The 25,836-nt window shown below is 57.2% G+C and overlaps 1 protein-coding gene across 1 annotated transcript in view; it reads left to right on the forward strand.

Moving 5' to 3' along the window:
- LOC128903424 (olfactory receptor 5B21-like) overlaps nt 1-22,481 on the forward strand; it is a 50,536-nt gene extending 28,055 nt beyond the window's left edge. The window contains exons 2-4 of the mRNA XM_054187435.1: nt 20,677-20,738; nt 22,041-22,194; nt 22,447-22,481. Of these exons, the coding sequence (XP_054043410.1) occupies nt 20,677-20,738; nt 22,041-22,194; nt 22,447-22,481 (251 nt within the window). The remainder of the gene's footprint in view (nt 1-20,676; nt 20,739-22,040; nt 22,195-22,446) is intronic.
- Nucleotides 22,482-25,836: the final 3,355 nt, after the last annotated feature.

Here is a 25,836-nt window from a genome sequence, read left to right on the forward strand (position 1 = left end):
ACACGCGCTCAGTTCCTGGGGCTCACTGCACATGGCATGTGGGGAATCTTGGACCAACTCCTGAGCTGACTCCGCTCAGACCTCGGCGCAGCTTTGCCTTGTCTTTTGGCGCAAAGTCAGATGGGCTCCTGTGGCCAGCTCTGCCCAACTCCTTGGCCGGCACATCGCAGCTCCTGGGATGGCGGGTGGAGGCTCCAACGCTGGCTCCGCAGGGTTCCTAGGGCCAGCTCCGCTCCTTGTGCAATCTCAGCCTGCTTTCTCATACAATCTGAGCTCGCCTCCTTGGTCCACCGCTGCTCTGCACCTGGGGCCGCATCAGCTTGGCTCTTGTGACGGACTCACCAGAATGTTTGTATCCAGCGCAGCTCGGCGTTCGTGCTGTCTTCGACTCGGCTACTGGGAACACCTCAGCTCGCCTCCTGGGATACCTCCAGAAGTCTCCTGGCCTGGCTCCGCATGGATCCTAGGGCACACTCAACTCAGCTCCCTGCACCAACTCAACATGCCTCCTTCTGTCCCCGCACCTCCCATTTTTGAACTGCCTTAACTTGGCTCCTTGGGCCAACTCAACTTGGCTCCTGGTGGCAGCTCAGCTCGCATTCTGAGGCCAGCGAAGCTCCACTTTTGGGGACGCCCCAACTCAGTTACTGGGACACACGCGCTCGGCTCCTGGGGCTCGCTGCGCCCAGCATGTGGGGCATCATGGACCAACTCCTGAGCTGACTCCGTTCGGACCTCGGCGTAGCCTTGCCTTGTCTTTTGGCGCAAAGTCAGATGGGCTCCTGTGGCCAGCTCTGCCCAACTCCTTGGCTGGCACATCACAGCTTCTGGGATGGCTGGTGGTGTCTCCTACGCTGGCTCTGCAGGGTTCCTAGGGCCAGCTCCGCTCCTTGCACTATCTCAGCCTGGTTCCTCATTCGGTCCCAGCTCGACTCCTTGGTCCACCGCTGCTCTGCACCTGGGGCCGCATCAGCTTGGCTCTTGTGACGGACTCACCTGAATGTTTTTATCCACTGCAGCTCGTCATTCGGGCTGTGTTCGACTCACCTACTGGGAACACCTCAGCTCGCCTCCTGGGACACCTCCAGAAATCTGCTGGTCTGGATCCGCATCGATCCTAGGGCACACTCAACTCAGCCCCCTGCACCAACTCAACATGCCTCCTTCTGCCGCCACACCTCCTGTTTTTGAACCGCCTAAGCTTGGCTCCTTGGGCCAACCCACCTTGACTCCAGGTGGCAGCTCAGCGCAGATCCTGAGGCCAGCGAAGCTCCACTTTTGGGGACGCCTCCCCTCTGTTCCCGGGACACACATGCTCAGCACCTGGGGCTCGCTGCACACGGCATGTGGGGAATCTTGGACCAAATCCTGAGCTGACTCTGCTGGGACCTCAGCGCAGCCTTCTTTGAACCGCCTCGGTTTGACTGCTTGGACCAAGTCACCTCGACTCCTGGTGGCAGCTCAGCTTGCATTCTGAGGCCAGCGAAGGTAGGCTTTTGGGGACGCCTGGACTTCAGTTTCTGGGAGTGCCGCAGCTCAACTCCTGGGGCTTGCTGCGCTCAGCATCTGGGGCATCTTGGACCAACTCCTGAGCTGACTCCGCTCGGACCTCGGCGTGGCCTTCCCTTGTCTTTTGGCGCAAAGTCAGATCAGCCCCTGCAGCCAGCTCTGCCCAATTCCTGGGCCGGTTCGTCGCAGCTCCTGGGACGGCTGGTGGAGGCTCCTACGCTGGCTCTGCAGGGTTCCTAGGGCCAGCTCCGATCCTTGCGCTATCTCAGCCTGGTTCCTCGTGCAATCTGAGCTCGCCTCCTTGGTGCACCGCTGCTCTGCACCAGGGGCTGCATCAGCTTGGCTCTTTTGACGGCCTCGCCTGAATGTTTATATCCAGCGCAGCTCGGCGTTCGGGCTGTGTTCGACTCGGCTACTGGGAACACCTCAGCTCACCTCCTGGGACACCTCCAGAAGTCTCCTGGCCTGGCTCCGCATCGATCCTACGGCACACTCAACTCAGCTCCCTGCACCAACTCAACATGCCTCCTTCTGTCCCCGCATCTCCTGTGTTTCAACTGCCTCAACTTGGCTCCTTGGGCCAATCCACCTTGACTCCAGGTGGCAGCTCAGCTCAGATTCTGCGGCCAGTGAAGCTCCACTTTTGGGGACGCCTCCCCTTGGTTCCTGGGACACACGCCCTCGGCTCCTGGGGCTTGCTGCACCCAGCCTGTGGGGCATCTTGGACCAAATCCTGAGCTGACTCCGTTCGGACCTCGGCATAGCCTTGCCTTGCCTTTTGCCGCAAAGTCAGATGGGCTCCTGTGGCCAGCTCTGCCCAACTCCTTGGCCGGCACATCGCAGCTCCTGGGATGGCTGGTGGAGGCTCCTACGCTGGCTCCGAAGTGTTCCTAGGGCCAGCTCTGCTCCTTGCGCTATCTCAGCCTGGTTCCTCATGCGGTCCCAGCTCGCCTCCTTGGACCACCGCTGCTCTGCACCTGGGGCCACATCAGCTTGGCTCTTGTGACGGACTCGTCTGAATGTTTGTATCCAGCGCAGCTCGGCATTCGGGCTGTGTTCGACTTGGCTACTGGGAACACCTCAGCTCGCCTCCTGGGACACCTCCAGAAGTCTCCTGGCCTGGCTCTGCATCGATCCTACGGCACACTCAGCTCAGCTCCCTGCACCAACTCAACATGCTACCTTCTTCCGCCGCACCACCCGTGTTTGAACCGCCTCAACTTGGCTCCTTCGGCCAGCTCAACTTGGCTCCTGGTGGCAGCTCAGCTCGCATTCTGAGGCAGTGAAGCTCAACTTTTGGGACACCTGCACTCGGTTCCTGGGACACACGCTCTCAGCTCCTGGGGCTCGCTGCACACAGCTTTTGGGGCATCTCGGACCAACTCCTGAGCTGACTCCATTCGGACCTCGGCGTAGCCTTGCCTTGTCTTTTGGCGCAAAGTCAGACAGGCTCCTGTGGCCTGCTCTGCCCAACTCCTTGGCCGGTTCATCGTAGCTCCAGGGATGTCGGGTGGAGGCTCCTACGCTGGCTCCGCACGGTTCCTAGGGCCAGCTCTGCTCCTTGAGCTATCTCAGCCTGGTTCCTCGTACAATCTGAGCTCGCCTCCTTGGTCCACCGCTGCTCTGCACCTGGGGCCGCATCAGCTTGGCTCTTGTGACGGACTCACCTGAATGTTTCTATCCAGCGCAGCTCGGCGTTCGGGCTGTGTTTGACTCGGCTACTGGGAACACCTCAGCTCGCCTCCAGAAGTCTCCTGGCCTGGCTCCGCATGGATCCTAGGGCACACTCAACTCAGCTCCCTGCACCAACTCAACATGCCTCCTTCTCTCCCCGCACCTCCCATTTTTGAACCGCATCAGCTTGGCTCCTTGGGCCAACTCGACTCCTGGTGGCAGCTCAGCTCGCATTCTGAGGCCAGCGAAGCTCAACTTTTGGGACGCCTCCACTCTGTTTCTGGGACACACGCGCTCGGCTCCTGGGGCTCGCTGCGCCCAGCATGTGGGGCATCTTGGACCAACTCCTGAGCTGACTCTGCTGGGACCTCAGCGCAGCCTTCTTTGAACCGCCTCGGTTTGACTGTTTGCACCAAGTCACCTCGACTCCTGGTGGCAGCTCAGCTCGCATTCTGAGGCCAGTGAAGCTCCACTTCTGGGGACGCCTCCACTCGGTTCCTGGGGCACACGCGTTCAGTTCCTGGGGCTCACTGCACACGGCACGTGGGGAATCTTGGACCAACTCCTGAGCTGACTCCGCTCAGACCTCGGCGCAGCTTTGCCTTGTCTTTTGGCGCAAAGTCAGATGGGCTCCTGTGGCCAGCTCTGCCCAACTCCTTGGCCGGCACATCGCAGCTCCAGGGATGTCGGGTGGAGGCTCCAACGCTGGCTCCGCAGGGTTCCTAGGGCCAGCTCCGCTCCTTGTGCAATCTCAGCCTGCTTCCTCATTCGGTCCCAGCTCGACTCCTTGGTCCACCGCTGCTCTGCACCTGGGGCCGCATCGGCTTGGCTCTTGTGACGGACTCACCTGAATGTTTGTATCCAGCGCAGCTCGGCGTTCGGGCTGTCTTCGACTCGGCTACTGGGAACACCTCAGCTCGCCTCCTGGGATACCTCCAGAAGTCTCCTGGCCTGGCTCCACATGGATGCTAGGGCACACTCAACTCAGCTCCCTGCACCAACTCAACATGCCTCCTTCTGTCCCCGCACCTCCCATTTTTGAACTGCCTTAACTTGGCTCCCTGGGCCAACTCAACTTGGCTCCTGGTGGCAGCTCAGCTCGCATTCTGAGGCCAGCGAAGCTCCACTTTTGGGGACGCCTCCCCTCTGTTCCCGGGACACACGCGCTCGGCTCCTGGGGCTCGCTGCACACGGCATGTGGGGAATCTTGGACCAACTCCTGAGCTGACTCTGCTGGGACCTCAGCGCAGCCTTCTTTGAACCGCCTCGGTTTGACTGCTTGGACCAAGTCACCTCGACTCCTGGTGGCAGCTCAGCTTGCATTCTGAGGCCAGCGAAGGTAGGCTTTTGGGGACGCCTGGACTTCAGTTTCTGGGAGTGCCGCAGCTCAACTCCTGGGGCTTGCTGCGCTCAGCATCTGGGGCATCTTGGACCAACTCCTGAGCTGACTCCGCTCGGACCTCGGCGTGGCCTTCCCTTGTCTTTTGGCGCAAAGTCAGATCAGCCCCTGCAGCCAGCTCTGCCCAATTCCTGGGCCGGTTCGTCGCAGCTCCTGGGACGGCTGGTGGAGGCTCCTACGCTGGCTCTGCAGGGTTCCTAGGGCCAGCTCCGATCCTTGCGCTATCTCAGCCTGGTTCCTCGTGCAATCTGAGCTCGCCTCCTTGGTGCACCGCTGCTCTGCACCAGGGGCTGCATCAGCTTGGCTCTTTTGACGGCCTCGCCTGAATGTTTATATCCAGCGCAGCTCGGCGTTCGGGCTGTGTTCGACTCGGCTACTGGGAACACCTCAGCTCACCTCCTGGGACACCTCCAGAAGTCTCCTGGCCTGGCTCCGCATCGATCCTACGGCACACTCAACTCAGCTCCCTGCACCAACTCAACATGCCTCCTTCTGTCCCTGCATCTCCTGTGTTTCAACTGCCTCAACTTGGCTCCTTGGGCCAATCCACCTTGACTCCAGGTGGCAGCTCAGCTCAGATTCTGCGGCCAGTGAAGCTCCACTTTTGGGGACGCCTCCCCTTGGTTCCTGGGACACACGCCCTCGGCTCCTGGGGCTTGCTGCACCCAGCCTGTGGGGCATCTTGGACCAAATCCTGAGCTGACTCCGTTCGGACCTCGGCGTAGCCTTGCCTTGCCTTTTGCCGCAAAGTCAGATGGGCTCCTGTGGCCAGCTCTGCCCAACTCCTTGGCCGGCACATCGCAGCTCCTGGGATGGCTGGTGGAGGCTCCTACGCTGGCTCCGAAGTGTTCCTAGGGCCAGCTCTGCTCCTTGCGCTATCTCAGCCTGGTTCCTCATGCGGTCCCAGCTCGCCTCCTTGGACCACCGCTGCTCTGCACCTGGGGCCACATCAGCTTGGCTCTTGTGACGGACTCGTCTGAATGTTTGTATCCAGCGCAGCTCGGCATTCGGGCTGTGTTCGACTTGGCTACTGGGAACACCTCAGCTCGCCTCCTGGGACACCTCCAGAAGTCTCCTGGCCTGCCTCTGCATCGATCCTACGGCACACTCAGCTCAGCTCCCTGCACCAACTCAACATGCTACCTTCTTCCGCCGCACCACCCGTGTTTGAACCGCCTCAACTTGGCTCCTTCGGCCAGCTCAACTTGGCTCCTGGTGGCAGCTCAGCTCGCATTCTGAGGCAGTGAAGCTCAACTTTTGGGACACCTGCACTCGGTTCCTGGGACACACGCTCTCAGCTCCTGGGGCTCGCTGCACACAGCTTTTGGGGCATCTCGGACCAACTCCTGAGCTGACTCCATTCGGACCTCGGCGTAGCCTTGCCTTGTCTTTTGGCGCAAAGTCAGACAGGCTCCTGTGGCCTGCTCTGCCCAACTCCTTGGCCGGTTCATCGTAGCTCCAGGGATGTCGGGTGGAGGCTCCTACGCTGGCTCCGCACGGTTCCTAGGGCCAGCTCTGCTCCTTGAGCTATCTCAGCCTGGTTCCTCGTACAATCTGAGCTCGCCTCCTTGGTCCACCGCTGCTCTGCACCTGGGGCCGCATCGGCTTGGCTCTTGTGACGGACTCACCTGAATGTTTCTATCCAGCGCAGCTCGGCGTTCGGGCTGTGTTTGACTCGGCTACTGGGAACACCTCAGCTCGCCTCCAGAAGTCTCCTGGCCTGGCTCCGCATGGATCCTAGGGCACACTCAACTCAGCTCCCTGCACCAACTCAACATGCCTCCTTCTCTCCCCGCACCTCCCATTTTTGAACCGCATCAGCTTGGCTCCTTGGGCCAACTCGACTCCTGGTGGCAGCTCAGCTCGCATTCTGAGGCCAGCGAAGCTCGACTTTTGGGACGCCTCCACTCTGTTTCTGGGACACACGCGCTCGGCTCCTGGGGCTCGCTGCGCCCAGCATGTGGGGCATCTTGGACCAACTCCTGAGCTGACTCTGCTGGGACCTCAGCGCAGCCTTCTTTGAACCGCCTCGGTTTGACTGCTTGGACCAAGTCACCTCGACTCCTGGTGGCAGCTCAGCTCGCATTCTGAGGCCAGCGAAGCTCCACTTTTGGGGACGCCTCCACTCGGTTCCTGGGGCACACGCGTTCAGTTCCTGGGGCTCACTGCACACGGCACGTGGGGAATCTTGGACCAACTCCTGAGCTGACTCCGCTCAGACCTCGGCGCAGCTTTGCCTTGTCTTTTGGCGCAAAGTCAGACGGGCTCCTGTGGCCAGCTCTGCCCAACTCCTTGGCCGGCACATCGCAGCTCCAGGGATGTCGGGTGGAGGCTCCAACGCTGGCTCCGCAGGGTTCCTAGGTCCAGCTCCGCTCCTTGAGCAATCTCAGCCTGGTTCCTCATTCGGTCCCAGCTCGCCTCCTTGGTCCACCGCTGCTCTGCACCTGGGGCCGCATCAGCTTGGCTCTTGTGACGGACTCGTCTGAATGTTTGTATCCAGCGCAGCTCGGCGTTCGGGCTGTGTTCGACTCGGCTACTGGGAACACCTCAGCTCGCCTCCTGGGATTCCTCCAGAAGGCTCCTGGCCTGGCTCCGCATGGATGCTAGGGCACACTCAACTCAGCTCCCTGCACCAACTCAACATGCCTCCTTCTGTCGCCGCACCTCCCGTGTTTGAACCGCATCAGCTTGGCTCCTTGGGCCAACTCAACTTGGCTCCTGGTGGCAGCTCAGCTCGCATTCTGAGGCCAGCGAAGCTCCACTTTTGGGGACGCCTCCACTCGGTTACTGGGACACACGCGCTCAGCTCCTGCGGCTCGCTGCACACGGCATGTGGGGCATCTCGGACCAACTCCTGAGCTGACTCCGTTCGGACCTCGGCGTAGCCTTGTCTTGTCTTTTGGCGCAAAGTGAGACGGGCTCCTGTGGCCAGCTCTGCCCAACTCCTTGGCCGGTTCATCGCAGCTCCTGGGATGGCTGGTGGAAGCTCCAACGCTGGCTCCGCAGGGTTCCTAGGGCCAGCTCTGCTCCTTGCGCTATCTCAGCCTGCTTCCTCGTACAATTTGAGCTCGCCTCCTTGGTCCACCGCTGCTCTGCACCTGGGGCCGCATCAGCTTGGCTCTTGTGACGGACTCGTCTGAATGTTTGTATCCAGCGCAGCTCGGCGTTCGGGCTGTCTTCGACTCGGCTACTGGGAACACCTCAGCTCACCTCCAGAAGTCGCCTGGCCTGGCTCCACATGGATCTTAGGGCACACTCAACTCAGCTCCCTGCACCAACTCAACATGCGTCCTTCTCTCCCCGCACCTCCCATGTTTGAACCACCTCAGCTTGGCTCCTTGGGCCAACTCAACTCCTGGTGGCAGCTCAGCTCGTATTCTGAGGCCAGCGAAGCTCGACTTTTGGGACGCCTCCACTCTGTTTCTGGGACACACGCACTCGGCTCCTGGGGCTCGCTGCGCCCAGCATGTGGGGCATCTTGGACCAACTCCTGAGCTGACTCTGCTGGGACCTCAGCGCAGCCTTCTTTGAACCGTCTCGGTTTGACTGTTTGCACCAAGTCACCTCGACTCCTGATGGCAGCTCACCTCGCATTCTGAGGCCAGCGAAGCTCCACTTTTGGGGACGCCTCCACTCGGTTCCTGGGGCACACGCGCTCAGTTCCTGGGGCTCACTGCACACGGCATGTGAGGAATCTTGGACCAACTCCTGAGCTGACTCCGCTCAGACCTCGGCGCAGCTTTGCCTTGTCATTTGGCGCAAAGTCAGATGGGCTCCTGTGGCCAGCTCTGCCCAACTCCTTGGCCGGCACATCGCAGCTCCTGGGATGCCTGGTGGAGGCTCCAACGCTGGCTCCGCAGGGTTCCTAGGGCCAGCTCTGCTCCTTGCGCTATCTCAGCCTGGTTCCTCATGCGGTCCCAGCTCGCCTCCTTAGTCCACCGCTGCTCTGCACCTGGGGCCACATCAGCTTGGCTCTTGTGACGGACTCGCCTGAATGTTTGTATCCAGCGCAGCTCGGCGTTCGGGCTGTCTTCGACTCGGCTACTGGGAACACCTCAGCTCACCTCCTGGGATACCTCCAGAAGTTTCCTGGCCTGGCTCTGCATCGATCCTACGGCACACTCAACTCAGATCCCTGCACCAACTCAACATGCCTCCTTCTCTCCCCGCACCTCCCCCGTTTCAACCGCCTCAGCTTGGCTCCTTGGGCCAATTCAACTTGACTCCTGGTGGCAGCTCAGCTCGCATTCTGAGGCCAGCGAAGCTCCACTTTTGGGGACGCCTCCACTCGGTTCCTGGGACACATGCGCTCAGCTCCTGAGGCTCGCTGCACACGGCATGTGGGGCATCTCGGACCAACTCCTGAGCTGACTCCGTTCGGACCTCGGCGTAGCCTTGCCTTGTCTTTTGGCGCAAAGTCAGATGGGCTCCTGTGGCCAGCTCTGCCCAACTCCTTGGCCGGCACATCGCAGCTCCAGGGGTGCCGGGTGGAGGCTCCTACGCTGGCTCCGCAGGGTTCCTAGGGCCAGCTGTGCTCCTTGCGCTATCTCAGCCTGCTTCCTCGTACAATCTGAGCTCGCCTCCTCGGTCCACCGCTGCTCTGCACCAGGGGCCGCATCAGCTTGGCTCTTGTGACGGACTCACCTGAATGTTTCTATCCAGCGCAGCTCGGCGTTCGGGCTGTGTTTGACTCGGCTACTGGGAACACCTCAGCTCACCTCCAGAAGTCTCCTGGCCTGGCTCCGCATGGATCCTAGGGCACACTCAACTCAGCTCCCTGCACCAACTCAACATGCCTCCTTCTCTCCCCGCACCTCCCATGTTTGAACCGCCTCAGCTTGGCTCCTTGGGCCAACTCGACTCCTGGTGGCAGCTCAGCTCGCATTCTGAGGCCAGCGAAGCTCGACTTTTGGGACGCCTCCACTCTGTTTCTGGGACACACGCGCTCGGCTCCTTGGGCTCGCTGCACCCAGCATGTGGGGCATCTTGGACCAACTCCTGAGCTGACTCTGCTGGGACCTCAGCGCAGACTTCTTTGAACCGCCTCGGTTTGACTGCTTGCACCAAGTCACCTCGACTCCTGGTGGCAGCTCAGCTCGCATTCTGAGGCCAGCGAAGCTCCACTTTTGGGGACGCCTCGACTACAGTTTCTGGGAATGCCGCAGCTCAACCCCTGGGGCTCGCTGCGCTCAGCATCTGGGGCATCTTGGACCAACTCCTGAGCTGACTCCGCTCGGAGCTCAACGAAGCTTTGCCTTGTCTTTTGGCGCAAAGTCAGATGGGCGCCTGCGGCCAGCTCTGCCCAACTCCTTGGCCGGTTCATCGCAGCTCCTGGGATGCCGGATGGAGGCTCCAACGCTGGCTCCGCAGGGTTCCTAGGGCCAGCTCCGCTCCTTTACGCTATCTCATCGTGGTTCCTTGTGTGGTCTGAACTTGCCTCCTTGGTCCACCACTGGTCTGCATCTGGGGCCGCATCAGCTTGGCTTTTGTGACGGACTCGTCTGAATGTTTGTATCCAGCACAGCTCGGCATTTGGGCTTTGTTCTACTCCACTCCTGGGAACGCCTCAACTCGTGTCCTGGGACGCCTCCATAAGGCTCCTGGCCTGGCTCCTCATGGCTCCAAGGGCACTCTCAACTCAGCTCCCTTTACCAAGTCAACAAGCCTGCTTCTGCCGTCTCGGCACCACTTTTGCAACTGGCTTGTCTCAGCTCCTTGGGCCAACCCACCTTGACTCCCGGTGGCAGCTCAGCTCATATCCCCAGGCCAACGAAGCTCGACTGCCTCCCCTCAGTTCCCAGTCTTTCTCAGTAAGGCTCCTCATCTTGCTCTGCATGGCTCCTGGGGTCAACTCAGCTCCTTGTACTTATTCACTCTATTTCCTAGTTCTAGCTGAGCTCTACTTTTAGCGACCTTTGCTAATCTGTGGATCATCACCTAGCATGGATCAGTGAATACAAATCATAAAACCGGATCTCACATCGTTATATTGTAATAGTCTAATTAGTTTGTAAATCTATTTGCATCCATGAACTGCTCCTTCTTGGTACATTCAGTGCAACTAAAGAAACCCCCCAAAGTCACATTTCTACTTTGTCACAAATTGAGACTTACAGACATAGAACACAGCAGTGCAAGTGTAAATGATCAGATACTTTGTTTATGTTATATAAGTATCAATAATACGAAGTCTGTACTACTTCTGTGTTCTTTACTAATCAACCATCAAAACATGAAGGTAACTTTATCCAATCTGTTTATCTCTAGTATGACAAAGAGGTACCAGATAGAGCACTTTAGTTTCTAAGAAAGAGCAGTGATAGTCTAGACACTTCAAAGTGCAAGTTTACAGGAGTGAATAAAGTCAGTCCTCTAACAAAGAAATAACAAAAATGTCAGCAGCATAGTCTTTAGAACAGTGTTGCTTCGTGGAAGCCCAAGCACTGTGTTCAGATATCTAGCACACTTAGCCATGAAAGTGCCAAAATACTGTGTTACATATGCTACATTTACTAAACAATAGTAGCAATGTCACCTGTAAACCGTTCCTAGGATTTTGTGTGACTTAGGAGTCCAGGGACCTCCTAAAAAAGGTCTTAATTGCCAGAATTTTCTTTAAGATAATCTTACCATACAATGGTTTCTTCATCTATCTACCTTGAAGAACATCTACCTAGCCAGAAGGCACACCACATCTCAAGGGTCAAAACTACGCACATGACTCCCTCTCTGAAATGCTTATATACCAATGCATGGAGCATGAATAATAAACAGGAAGAGCTGGAGATCTGTGTGCGGTCGCAGGGCTACGATCTCATTGCAATTACTAAGACATGGTGGGACAGCTCACATGACTGGAATGCTGTCATGGATGGCTATGTACTTTTCAGGAAAGACAGGCCAGCGAGGCGTGGTGGTGGAGTTGCACTCTATGTGAGAGAGCAACTGGAATGCACCGAGCTCCCACTTAGGGAGGATGAAGAGAGGGTTGAGAGCTTATGGGTAAGGATTAAGGGGCAGGCAAATATGAGGGACACTGTTGTGTGTGTTTATTACAGGCCACCTGATCAGGATGGGGAAGCTGATGAGGCTTTCTAGAGACAGCTGAAGGTACCTCGCAATCGCAGGCCTTGGTTCTCATGGGGGACTTCGATCACCCCGATATCTGCTGGGCAGACCACGCAGCCAGGCACACACAGTCCAGGAGGCTCCTCCAGTGCATTGATGACAACTTCTTGACACAGGTGGTGCAGGAGGCAACAAGGAGAAGAGCACTCCTGGACCTGGTACTGACAAACACAGAGGGACTGGTGGGGGACATTAAGGTTGGGGGCACCCTAGGTTGTAGTGATCATGAAATGATAGAGTTCAGGATCATGGGTACTACGCACAAAACAACAAGAAGTAAAATTACAGCCTCGGATTTCAGGAGGGCTAACTTTGACCTCTTCAAGAAACTGCTTGGAGAGATCCCATGGGCTAGGGCTCTGGAAGGCAAAGGGGCTCATGAGAGCTGGATGGTATTCAAAGACCACTTTCTTCAAGCTCAGGATCGGTGCATCCCGAAGAGAAAGAAATCACCCAAGGGACACAGGGGACCTGCATGGTTGAGCAGGGAGCTTCTGAAAAAGCTCAAGTGGAAGAAGGAAGTCTACAATACGTGGAAGAAGGGACTAACCCCTTGGGAGGATTACAGAAATGCTGCCAGAGCGTGCAGGGATGAAACAAGGAAAGCCAAGGCCGCCTTAGAATTAAACCTGGCCAGGGATGTCAAGCTCAACAGGAAGGGCTTCTACAAGTATATTGGAAGCAAAAGGAAGAGCAGAGAAGTTGTGGGCCCACTGTTGAATGAGACAGGAGCCATGGGGACAGAGGATGCGGAGAAGGCGGAGTTACTGAATGCCTTCTTTGCTTCGGTCTTTACTGCTCAGCCCAGCCCTCAGGAGTCCCAGGCGTTGGGGGAAGTAACAGGGAAAGAAGAAGACTTCCCCTGGGTTGAGAAGGATCGAGTGAGGGATCAATTAGATCAATCAGATATTCACAAGTCCATGGGACCCGATGGGATGCACCCGAGAGTGCTGAGGGAGCTGGCAGAAGTCATTGCTGGGCTGCTCTCCATCATCTTTGAAAGGTCCTGGAGAACAGGCGAGGTGCCTGAGGACTGGAGGAAAGTCAATGTCACTCCAGTCTTCAAAAAAGGCAAGGAGGAGGAGACGGGGAACTACAGGCCGGTCAGCTGCACCTCCATCCTTGTAAAAATGAGGGAACAGCTCATTCTGGGTGTCATCTCAAGGCATGTGGAGGAAAAGAAAGCTATCAGAAGTACTCAACATGGATTCATCAAGGGGAAATCATGTCTCACTAATCTGATAGCCTTCTATGACGGCATGACTGGATGGATAGATGAGGGGAGGGCGGTAGATGTGGTCTACCTTGACTTCAGCAAGGCGTTCGACAAAGTCTTCCACAGCATCCTCGTAGGGAAGCTTAGGAAAAGTGGGCTTGATGAATGGACAGTAAGGTGGATAGATAACTGGTTGAAAGACAGAGCTCAGAGGGTCCTGATTAGGGGCACAGGGTCTAGTTGGAGGTCAGTGACAAGCGATGTTCCTCAGAGGTCAGTACTGGGTCCAGTCCTCTTCAATATATTCGTCAATGACTTGGATGAGGGGATAGAGTGCACCCTCAGCAAGTTTGCCGATGACACAAAGCTGGGAGGGCTGGCTGACACACCAGAAGGCTGTGCTGCCATCCAGAGAGACCTGGACAGGCTGGAGAGTTGGGCAAAGAGAAACCTTAGGAAATTCAACCAGGACAAGTGCAGGGTGCTGCACCTGGGGAGGAATAACCCCGTGCACCAGGACAGGTTGGGTGCTGACCTGCTGGAGAGCAGCTCGGTGGAAAGAGACCTGGGAGTCCTGGTGGACAACAGGATGACCATGATCCAGCAATGGGACCTTGTGGTCAAGAAGGCCAATGGCCTCCTGGGGTGCATCAAGAAGAGTATGGCCAGCAGGTGGAGGGAGGTCATCCTCCCCCTCTACTCTGCCTTGGTGAGGCCGCACCTGGAGCACTGTGTCCAGTTCTGGGCTCCCCAGTTCACGAAGGACAGGAAACTGCTGGAGAGGGTGCAGTAGAGAGCTACCAAGATGCTGAGGGGACTGGAACACCTCTCTTATGAAGAAAGGCTGAGGGATTTGGGTCTCTTCAGTCTGGAAAAAAGATGGCTGAGGGGGGATCTTATCAACGTTTATAAATACTTAAAGGGTGGGTGTCAGGAGGATGGGGCCAGGCTCTTTTCAGTGGTGCCCAGTAATAGAGGTAATGGGCACAAACTTGAGCATAGGAAGTTCCACCTAAACATGAGGAGGAACTTCTTTACTTTGAGAGTGGTAGAGCCCTGGCACAGGCTGCACAGAGAGTTGGTGGAGTCTCCAACTCTGGAGACATTCAAAACCCGCCTGGACGCGTTCCTGCGCAACCTGCTGTAGGTGACCCTGCTCTGGCAGGGGGGTTGGACTAGATGATCTCCAGAGGTCCCTTCCAATCCTATGATTCTATGATTCTATGAAAATGCTTGGCTAAAGCATGAACACTCTGCGCCACTGCTTTCAGAGCTGTCACCTAAAAACCATTCACCCAATGCCACCAGTGCTTGAGACCAGCAGAACAAAGAGACCCCGCCATCTCAGTTCTATTTCTTGGAGCATCAACAGCCACGCTTCTCAGCTGCTCAGGGATTTACACTGAAACGGAAATGAAGCTGGCAGTGCTAGAATTTGGATCACAGAAAATTTGGGGGGTTTTGAGCTTGCTTTCACAAGTAGGGCAGAATTGGCTCCATCTAAAGTGGTGTCTCCGCTCTGGGCCTATAGGATCCTGACTGCTCTGAGTCATCGACTCTGGGTCAGGAGTGGAAAAGTACCAGCATATCCCAGTGTCCGAGTTGGGCCAGAGTGGAATAATACCTGACAAAAGTCAATTATCTTGGACCCTGTAAGGAGCAATTCCAGCGAGACCCTTTCAGCTCTCCCAGATTACAGTGGGCTGTGGCCAGCACCTCCCCCGAGTCGGGAGCCGCTTAGACAAACACCTCGAGGACTGGGCAGCCAGCGCAAGTCAACCCCCCTCGAGTCCCAGTTATCACCTACTGAGGAATGCCAGTGTATTGCGAGTATTTAAACTCAAAGAGGGAAATTTTAACTATAGGCAAGCCTCTCGTTCATCCCCCTCTCTCTATACACATCAGCTCCTACGAGAGTGGGTGTTCTCATGCTTTACTGGATCCAAATATTTGTCTGTGCGCACGTAAAAGAAAGATTCATAACACTCCCTAACATAGAGGGCCGCTCTACCGCCTCTCCTTCCTGGCCTATCATAGAATTAATCATAGAATCACAGAATGGTTTGGGTTGGAAGGGACCTTACAGCCCACCCAGTGCCACCCCCTGCCATGGGCAGGGACACCTCCCACCAGCCCAGGTTGCTCCAAGCCCCGTCCAACCTGGCCTTGAACCCCTCCAGGGATGGGGCAGCCACAGCTTCTCTGGGCAACCTGGGACAGGGGCTCACTGCCCTCACAGCCAAGAATTTCTTCCTCAGATCTAATCTAAATCTCCCCTCTTCCTGTGTAAAACCATTACCCCCCATCCTGTCACTGCACTCCCTGATCCAGAGTCCCTCCCCATCTCTCCTGGAGCCACTTACGTACTGGAAGGCTGCTATAAGGTCTCCCGGAAGCCCTTCTGAAGCGTTTATAGCCATCCAATGCAGCACTCCAGTCATGCTCCACCACGGTTCTGTGATGGCAGCTCTATCAGTTATACTGCTGCACAATGGCTTCCAGCTCCTCCTGTTCATTGCCCATGCTGCGTGCATTGGTGTAGATGCACTTCAGCTTTGCTATTGAACCTGTCACCTTTCTGGAGGGAGAAGGCCTAATTCCTACCTGACCTTTCCCAGGCGCTTTGGTGATTTCTAGCCCATCACTATCCCTTGTGTCTTTGCTATCGCGTGTCTCTCCATCCCCTACCTCCCCTGGGACAACAGACTGAAGGACCTCACTAGCACACCATCCTACAAACTTTCAAGCAGCGCCAGAGCCAGGAGCATCTCCCAGACCCCCACCGCATCCCCCCACGCCACGCCACATCACTCCATCCCACCCCAACCCGTGCCACGGCGCACTGAGATGGTAGAGACCATGCTAAGCCCCGTCACGAGCATCAGGAGTGAGGCCAGGTGAGCCGGGGAGGGACGTTGGAGAGCCCCCTGGCAGCAGCTCCGAGTCACCAGCACAGTCCTGCGATGTGGATCCCCAGTGACCTCCTGGGTCCCCAGTGACGGGACCCCCAATGCTGCTGGGGTGGCAGAGGCCGAGGCTGCACTCTGCCCAGACGACGCCAGGCTGTGGTGCCCAGCACCCACTGACAGCTCCCGCAGCGCCTGCGCCCCCTTTTATAGTACACCCCCCCGTGACATCACAGGGCAGTCAGAGCACCCCTTTGTGACATCACGGGGCAGGCACCAGGGGCCTCATGATGCTACCAAAGTCCGTAACAAAATTATCACTCTCCAAACTAGGTTTGTAGTTTAGAAAGCCGACATTAGTCTAGTTCCAGCACCGGGTGCACGGGGGATCTCTCCTCCTGTCACGCTCACCCATCGGAACGCTCCAGAAACTCTGCAGACACCCTGGTCGTCTCCTCGAAGCCATGGAGGGTGAACACCTGGGCTGCTTCTTGCAGGTCGGGGCAGTACTAATAATAATCTGTGAGTCTCCAGATGCCGACGCAGTTTTCCAAGCACAGCTGGGATTTTAAGAACTCGCTGCACGGTCTGATGTTGCCCATGACATTGAAACGCTCTGCCGCCATTAGCGGACTCTAAACATTGCCAGCCGTGCCCAGCACCGTCCCGGTGCAGGCGTACTCCATAAGGAGCTGCAGCATTTCAGGTGGAGTGTCGGAGATTTATTTGGGTAGTAGCGCATGAGGGGGATCGCACGAGGGGTCACATGAAGGTTTGCACGAAGGTTTGTGGGGCACGAGGGAGGGATGGGGGGGTTGAGGGGGGATTTGGGAGGTGGGGGAGGGGTCATGCGAGGCAGCTCGTATGAAGATTTGCACGAGGATTCACACAAGGCCTTGCACGTGGGTTTCACGGGGCTGGGGGCATGGGGGAGGGATTGGTGCTGGATTTGGGGGTGGGGGAGGAGGGAGGGGGTTGGATTATGGCACACGAGGGGTTTCACACAAGAAATTGCATGAGGATTTGCACAAGGCCTTGCACCAGGATTCACACAAGGGTTTGGGAAGGGAAGAGAGATTGGGGAGGGGGGAGGGGGTTGGGTGGCAGCACATGATGGGGCTTGTACGAGGATTTGCACGAGGATTTCACACAAGGCCTTGCACAATGGTTCACCTGGAAGTTTGTGTGAGGGTTCGCTGGGCTTGTGGGTGGTGGGGGAGGGGTCTGAGGGGAAATGTGGGGGCGGGGGGTCATACGAGGGGGTTTTGCACAGGAGGATTTCCATGATGACTTGTTGGAGAGGGCTGGGGGGAGGGGGGGGGAGGGCATGTGGGGGGGTGGGGGAGGGGGTTGTGCGTGGTGAGGGGTGGTTTTGGGGAGGAGTTGGGGGGGGTTCGGGGGGCGTGATCTTAGAGGGAGATAGGGTGTGGTGCACTACGATTTACGCATGAGGGCTCGCACAAAGATTCACAGGAGGATTCACAGGACGCCTTGCACGAGGGTTCGCAGGGGGCTGGGTGGGTGGGGGAGGGGTTTCATGGGGGATTTGGTGGTGGGGAGGGGGAGAGGTCAGGTGTTGGCACATGAGGGGGCTCGCATAAGGATTTGCACGAGGTTTTTGTGGAGGGGTTAAAGATTGGGGTGTGGGGGAGGGGTTGAGGTGGAATTTAGGGAGGGGGGAGGGGTCAGGGAGGTGGATGATGGGGCATGAGGGGTCTCGCATGAGGCTTCACACGGTGCCTTGCACAAGGATTCACACAAGGATTCCCGGGAGGGGTTGGGGAGGCAGGTTGCAGGTTGGATAGGAACAGGATTTCGAGCGGGGGAGCGGTGTGGGAGCTGGGGGTTGGGAACAAGGGGGCTCACAGGAGGATTTGTGCAAGGGTTCGTAGGGGGCTGGGGAGGGATGGGGGGTGGGTGGGGGAGGGGTTGGGAGGGATTTAGGTGTTGGGGAGGGAGTGGAGGATTTGCATGGGGATTCACAGGAGTGTTCATACGGGACCAGGGGGTTGGAGGTGTGGGAAAGGGGGGATTTAGGGGGTGGCACATGAAGGGCCTTCATGAGGACTTGCACAAGAGTTTGCACAAGGATTTACATGCGCGTTTGTAGGGGGGGGTGGGGGAGGGGTTTAGTGGGAATTTGGGAGAGGGGGAAAGATGTCGTGTGAGGGTTTTTTTCACAAGGGTTTGAATGAGGATTTCCAGGAGGGCTTGTGGTAGGGAGTTCTCCCCTCCTCAAAACATTTGCCAACGTTTCCTTCGGCTAGAGGCACTTCCAGCACAGGGAATGCCCCTGGGACTGATTCCTATGGATTATCCTCGGCATTGGCCCCGCATAATTCCCTGTGTCTCTGCCTGGAGGGGTTGGAGCGTGGGTTTAGAGGGGATTGGGGTGGGGTGGGGTGGCTTTGGGGGTGGGGGAGGGGTGGGGGAAGTTGGGGGTGAGGCATGAGGGGGCTTGCACAAAGATTTGCACGAGGGTTTGTGGGGGCTGGGGATGGGGTTGAGGGGGGACTTAGGGGGTTGGGGGAGTGGGATGGATGGTGGCCCATGAGGCGATTTTTCAGGAGGATTCGCACGAGGCCTTGCACTAGGGTTCACCGGGAGCTGGGGGTGTTGGGGGGTCGAAGAGGGGGCTCACACGAGTGCTTGCACAAGGGCTTATAGCGGTTGGGGGGGCTTCGGGGTGGTATCTGAGGGGGAATTTGGGGGGTGTGGGAGGGGGTGGATGATGGTATGTGAGCGTTGGCACAGGGCTTGTGGGGGGTGGAAGATTGGGGTGTGGGGAGGGGGCTGAGGTGGGGTTCAGGGGCTGGGGGAGGTAGACATCATGCAAGGGGACTTTGCACGGGGGTTTGCATGAGCGTTCGTAGGGGCCTGGGGGTGTTGTGGGTAGTGGGGTGTGCTGAAGGGGCATGGGGGAGCTGAGGAGACATTTTGGGGCCTTGCGGGGACTGAGGGGCCCCAGAGTGAGTTAAAGGGGACATGGGGGGCTAAGGGGACAATGGTGAGGGACTATGGGGGGCTAAGAGCACATTGGGGGTTGTTTAGGGGACATTTTGGGGGGCTAAGAGCACATTGGGGGTTGTTTAGGGGACATTCTGGGTGGCTGAGGTGACATTGGCGGGGGCGAGGGGGCCTGAGGGCACCCAGAGAGTGTTTAATGGAGCACGGGGGTGTTGAGAGGACACTGGAGAGGCTGAGCAGACGTTGGGGTGGGGCGGCTGAGGGGACCCGGGGCCGCTGAGGGGGCTGTGGGTGCTCGGGAGTCTGAGGGTACCCGGTGGGGTGTGAGGAGGACCTTGGGGGGGCCCATGGAGGGGTGAGGGGACGCTGGGGGACCCGGGGGCACACCAGCCAGAGGACGCTGAGCCGCCGCCGTGTGCCACTCCCACCCAAATGCCGCCGTGTGCTCCCCGCTGTGGCCACGCCCCCGGAAGTTAACGGCGGCCTGAGCCACGCCCCCACCCCTCGGCCCCACCCCCGCTGTGCGCTTTACGGCTGCTTTGCGTCCGCGCTTTCCGGCCTCATCGCGACAGCGCCCGTTGGGCTGGCGGGGACCTGGTCGTCCGGGGAGTGACTGCCCCGCACGCACTCAGGGGAAACTGAGGCACACATAACCTTGAGGGTGGTGGTGGGGGGTGTCCTGGAGGGCCCCAGGCACCCAGGCAACTCCCATCCCTCCTCAGTTCCCTCCCGCTCCCGGGGCGGGGGCACCCAGATGCCTGGGTCCCCTGGAGAGGAGCAGAGCGAGCACACCAAGGGGGGGGGTGTCCCCAGATTTGGAGGGGGGCACAGATGGGGGGCGGGGGCCTATTGTGGGGGTTCCCATAGATTTGGGGGTTGCTATTGGGGAGGGTGAGGGTCTCCCCAGTGCCGTGGCAGTGCCGGCACTTCCTGGTGAGGCCTGGGCACTGCTCAGGGGCTCCCCACTGCTGCCCTTCGGAGCTGCTCCACGGCCAGGAGCAGGGTCGGGAGGCATCGGGGCTGCGCTGGGGGACTCTTGCTGACAGGCAGAGCAGGGGCACGTCAGAGAGGAGGTTTGGGTGAGGAGCTGCAAAGAGCAGCCCTTTTTTCTGAGCTGAGAGCAAGCGGCAAGCGCCATGGAGGGCTGCTGCACCGTGGCCGTCAGCTTGGAGCTGAGCAGCTTGTTCCCCTCCCTCCTGTGTCTCTCCACCAAGGCTAAGAGGTTTAGGAGCTGCTTCCCGAGGGGTTGCACTGGGGCTGTCGGTGTCAAAAGCTGGAGCTGCTGGACTGTGGGGGTGGCTGGGCAGGGCTGGGGGGTGCAGCGAGAGCCCCTCCTGAAGGCTCAAGGCACAGTGTGGCATCCCAGACTCCTGGGTTGTGATGCTGGGGCTGCCCTGAGCCCTGAGGCTCCCGTGGGAATGTCTTGGTGCCCTTGCGAGGGAAGCCATCCACAGCCAGCTTTCCCTGGGCGCTGGTACCTCTAAGGGTTCTGGCCCTGGGATGAAAAATTAGCCCTTCACCTTGGACTGGTCTCCTTTGGGAGAACCTCTCTTCCTCTCCACGGGGTCCTCTTGTGCCACCAGGCTGGCAGACCATGTTCTGGCCTCTGGGGTGCCATTCCTTTGTGGGGGTTAGGTGGCCACAGCCCTGGTCGTGAGTCCTTCCCATGTCCCCATTTCTGCTCCAGCCCTGCCCCAGGAGAAGAGTAAGGCTGGCAGTCTGAAATTGGGGCACAGCCCAGGTCCGCAGCCGTGATGGCAGTGTCTGGCTGGGCTGTTTGTGGATGCCTGCATCTGTCACCCCCTGGGCGAGGAGCACGTCGAGAGGCTGTGAGCTGGCTGTCCCCAAGCCTGACACCTCTTTCCCTCGCTTTACAGAGGTTGTGACTATCTGGGATGCTGTGTCTGCGTACATCCTGGGACAGCTGAAGCTGGACAAGGTGGGCTGGCGTCTTGGTCCCCCTTTGCCCTGGAGAGCCCGGGCCCCGGGGAGCAATCCCTCCCTGAGCATCCTGGCAGCACACCGAGAAGACCCCATATGCCAAGAGCTGCTACTTGGTCAACCAGGGGAGAAACCAAGTCCAGATCTAGCCTGAGAAAGCGTCTGGCAGACGATAGGGCTTTGCCCTTTGCTGTGATCAGAGTGAAGAGACCAGGCAGAGACACAGGGCATTATGCTGGGCCAGTAATGCCAAGGATAATCCATAGGAATCTGTCCCAGGGGTATTCCCTGTGCTGCAAGTGCCTGGGATCCTCTCTAGCTAAGGGATGTTGGCAAATCCGGGCCCTGCATTTTGGTCACAACAACCCCGGGCAACGCTACAGGCTTGGGGCTGAGTGGCTGGAAAGCTGCCCGGCAGAAAAGGACCTGGGAGTGTTAGTGGACAGCCGGCTTAACATGAGCCAGCAGTGTGCCCAGGTGGCCAAGACGGCCAATGGCATCCTGGCTTGTATCAGGAATAGCGTGGCCAGCAGGAGTAGGGAAGTCATCGTGCCTCTGTACTCGGCACTGGTGAGGCCTCACCTCGAGTGCTGTGTTCAGTTTTGGGCCCCTCACTACAGGAAAGACATTGAAGTGCTGGAGCGTGTCCAGAGGAGAGCCACCAAGCTGGTGAGGGGTCTGGAGAACAAGTCCTATGAGGAGAGGCTGAGGGAGCTGGGCATGTTTAGCTTGGAGAAGAGGAGGCTGAGGGGAGACCTCATTGCCCTCTACAACTACCTGAAAGGAAACTGTAGAGAGGCAGGGGTTGGCCTCTTCTCCCAAGGGAATAACGACAGGACCAGAGGAAATGGTATGAAGCTGCGGCAAGGGAGATTTAGATTAGATATTAGGAAGAATTTCTTTACTGAAAGAGTGGTCAGGCACTGGAACAGCCTGCCCAGGGAGGTGGTGAAGTCACCATCCCTGGAGGTATTTAAGAAACGTGTAGACATGGCTCTTCAGGGCATGCTCTAGTGCCCAAGATTATTGGTTTGTGGTGGGGTGTTGTGTGTGGGGTTGTGGGTGTGGAGTTTAGTTGGTGGGTGCTTTTTTTTTGTGTGTTTTTTTTGTTTTTTTTTTTTTTATGTGGTTGGACTCGATGATCTCAAAGGTCCCTTCCAACCACTAAGATTCTGTGATTCTGTGAAAAGTTTTGAGGAGGGGAAGAAAACAAATGGAGAACATGGGCCTTTTCCACAGCTTTCCCTTTGCCCCTCTCTGAAGTCCTCACTCACCAGCCTTTGGTCTTTTTCCCGGGCAGGGCGTCCTGCTCCCAGGACTCGGGACCTTCACTATGGTCCAAGAGCGATTCCAGGGTGAAGAAGAGGTGTTTATGGCTCGAAGACCAGTCTTCCAGCTGAACATGGACAAGGCGTGTCTGCAGGAGCTCACGTTCCCCATAGGGGTTATCCCTGGTGAGAAGCCAGAGGCCACATGCCACTTCCCCACTCCGTGTCTAGGGGCAGGTGTGTGCTCTCTGCTCTTTGGAAAGGGCCGGGAGAAACAAAGAGTCGCCTCCAAAGGTCGAGGGATGGCTTGAATGCCCCCAAAACAAACCACTCCCCAAGAGCTGTGTTGATAAATGACCTTTTCTGTGGCATTTTGTTACGAATCGTACATGGAAATTTAGCCTGCTGTGGCAGTGATGATGTTTCTCCTCCTTGCAGAGGATGGCGAGATCAAGCCGCTGAACTACAGGTGACTATCACAAGCCACCTCCTTCCCGCGCCACATGGTGGAGGACTGCATGCGAGACACCATACTCCTCCACTCTTTCCAACTGAGGAACAAGCAGCACCTCTCCTTCGCCTTCAAAGACATTGGCGTTCTCTCCTGCCAAGACGGTGTCCTGTGCATGCGGTTTTATTACGACTACGTCACAGGGCTGGAGAGCAAGGCCAGCCGCATGGCACTGCTTCACACTGTAAGTTGCTCCGCTTTTGAGGACGCCTCAGTGTCTTTGGGAAGCCAATCGCCGTTGGCCAGCCTGGATGTGGCAGGGCAGTGACATGCCTTTCTTTCCCCGTGCTCACCGCCACTGACTTCTGCCTTGGCAAAGAAAGTTTCTTCTGAGGTTCTGGGTCCTTGCCCTGTGAAAAGCCTGGCAGTGTTATATTGCGCAGTCTCAGGGTTTGCTCTGCAGCTTCTTCAGAGCAGAGCAAGGGCTAATGTTCATGGAGGAAGGTTTGGGAGAGGGCTGTTGAAAAGTGGCTTTCTTTTGAAGTAGGACACAGTGCCCGCTTCGTTTGGGAGCCAAGAGAAAACTGCTTTGGGAAGCTTCTAACAGCTCTGTGCCACTTTGCAGAGGCTGTGGGTGCGATGTGCAGTGGTCTCCGGTGGAGCGGCCACCACTTGGGGGATGCAGGCTGCTCCTGACCGCATGTTCCCAAGGTGAGTGCGGTTCCTCTGCAGCCCTCGACTGACTGAGCAGGCGGCTTCCCAGCTCCTGCTCAGGAGCGCATGTTGTTGGGGCTCAGCACTCAGCATTGAGTCAGGGATCAGTCCTGCAGTGACTGGTTTCTGGTGAACTAATGCTGAGTTTGGGCTACACCTGTATTCTCCCGGGGTGGCCAGGCATTGTGATCGTGTTTCTCATGCCCAGCCTGGCATCATTCCCATCAGAGAGAAGCAGCTGCACATGGAGAGGACTTTAAGCTACATCTTCTGGTGTTGGGTGGAGATTGCAAATAAAACCTCTGCATGGCCACAAAGGGAAAGGGGTGCCATGCCTTGCACGACAGCCAGGAGGACTGGTGCTGGGGAGCTGCAGAGGGTAGGGGTCACCCTTCTTCAAACCTGTGTCATCACTTGCTTTCCAGTTTTCGATTCGTTGTGATCAGCACCGTGGTGGTGGAGGCTCTCGCCAACCAGCACAAGAAGGCTGCAGAACAGCAGAGGATCAGAAGAGGTATGGGAATGGGTCGCAGCTCTCCAGGTGGGGCCCTTCCCCATGCTGGGTGACCACAGCCTGGTTGAAACGCACTCCCCTCGGGGCTGCTCTAAAGAGCTTCCTCCTTTCCCAGGCAGAGTGTGGCATCCTGAGAAGCTGCTGCAAAGTTTTCCCTCCCCATGCTGTCAAGCCAGAGTCCAGGCAGAAGGCAGCAAGACCTGGGGGAGAAGACTTCTGCCAGGTAAGACCCTGGACCGGTCTTGGGACCTGCGTCTAACCTGCCATGAAATCAGCTCTTCCCAGCAGGACATTGCCCAGGAGTTACTTTGTTTGGTGCTGTTCTCCTTCAGAAGCACGGTACGCACCAAGCATGCCCAGAGCTGCGCCTGTGCCAGGAGAAGATGTCAGGCACAATTGGGGCTGATGGCCACCGTTCCTGCCAGCTGTCCAGGTCAGGAAGATGTAGGTAAGATGCCCACAGAGCGGGCACCGACTGGTTGTCACAGGAAAAGGATTGAACTGCAGAAGGGAGGTGGGACGAGAGGGCCCATGAGGTCAAAAAGCACTGGGACTGCTGGAACAGTCACAACAACAGCTGAGGGAGAAAGACAATCAGGTGACCTCGCTGGGACAATGCTTCTGAGGTAGCATCTGCCTCAGAAAGACAAAGACAGACAGAGGCACTGGGAGGTTGTGGAGTGGGTGAGAAAGGTGCCTGGGAGAAAGGAGAGCATGTGGAGATGGGAATGGGAGACAGATGAAGGCGGAAAAGCCAGGGTGTTGGCAGTGAGGATGCTCCTGCTGTGCAGGTGCCTGTGATGCCATGGGTGGGTGAGTAGGCATTAGGGCAGGAGCAGGCTCCTGGCTTGTGTAGGTTCATGGGATGTCATATGGATTTGAGCTGTTACAGGGCCGGAGCAGGCTTCTGGCTTGTGCAGCTGTTTGCAGTGTCATAGGTGGATGAGCAGGTGATGGGGTAGAAGGAGGCACTTGGCTTGTTCATGTGCCTGAGTAGGTGACAAAGCTGGAGCAAGAACGTTCCATGTGCAGCTGCTTACGGTGTCACAAGTGCCTGAGTAGTTGACACGGCGTGTGCGAACTCCTGGCCTGTGCAGGTGCCTGTGATGCCATAGGTGGATGAGAAGGTGGTGGGGCAGGAGCAGGACCTGGCTTGTACAGCTGCTCCTGATGTCCCTGGTGGCTAAGTAGCTGTTTGGGTATGGATGAACGCCTGGCTTTTGCAGGTGCTTGTGATGTCAGTGGTGGCCTTGCAGCTAGAAGAAGTATGCAGCCGCTTCTCCAGATGCTCTTTATGGGCTCAGTGGATGAGGAGGTGATAGGGTGGAAGCAGGCCCCTGGCTCGTTGTTTCAGGAGTGCACACAGCTGCCATCTAGATCACGGTAGGAATTTTGCAGGTGCCACCTCAACAGGGCAGAGAAGGTCGAGATGGGTGCCTCCAACGAGGGACGCCTACTGCAGATCTCACCCCCTAGTTGTACCCTTACAGTCAGGTTTCCCGGGACGTACCACCCATCATCTGATCCCCAACTGCAACCACTTAATCCTTGTTGGTGGTCTCTTGCTTTTTTACTGGTTTTCTTGGTAACCGGGCTGGCCTTTTTTCTGATGTTACCTCTTTCTCTTGGAATTGTTTCCTTGGTCCTTTTCTTCTTCATTATGCTTACATCTGCCAGTTTCCGCTAGTTCTGCGGTTTGTCCCCAGTCAGCTCCCAGTCAGCACCGTGGAGGCATTAGCCTTTGGGATGGAGGTGTGTTTTGGTATTATAATGACATTATAATGAGCAAAGTTTGCACAAAGGACAGCATTTCATCAAAATTTGACAAAATGTTGGCTCCAAGTATTGAGCGGGCAGCTAATGGGCAGCTTATCTGTTTCATGGTATCGTCCCATTCCCGTATCTGCTACACATCATAAGGTAAAGCCATGGAATAATTGCATCCTGCCCCATACCTCATGTAGCTTCACAAGCATCCTTATCAGGGAACCACAGATGCACAGATGTTGTATTCTTCATGCCCGCTGCGGCTATTTTCTACCTCAGAAGCCCACAAACCTTGGGGCTGCACGCTTTCCTGGCACCTTTGTCCTCAAAACCACACTTTCTCACTTGGCGCAGCACCAGCCTCAAAAATTTCTATACGTCC

The sequence above is a fragment of the Rissa tridactyla genome, unplaced genomic scaffold (assembly GCF_028500815.1).
Source record: "Rissa tridactyla isolate bRisTri1 unplaced genomic scaffold, bRisTri1.patW.cur.20221130 scaffold_33, whole genome shotgun sequence".
In the NCBI taxonomy this organism is placed as follows: Eukaryota; Metazoa; Chordata; class Aves; order Charadriiformes; family Laridae; genus Rissa; species Rissa tridactyla.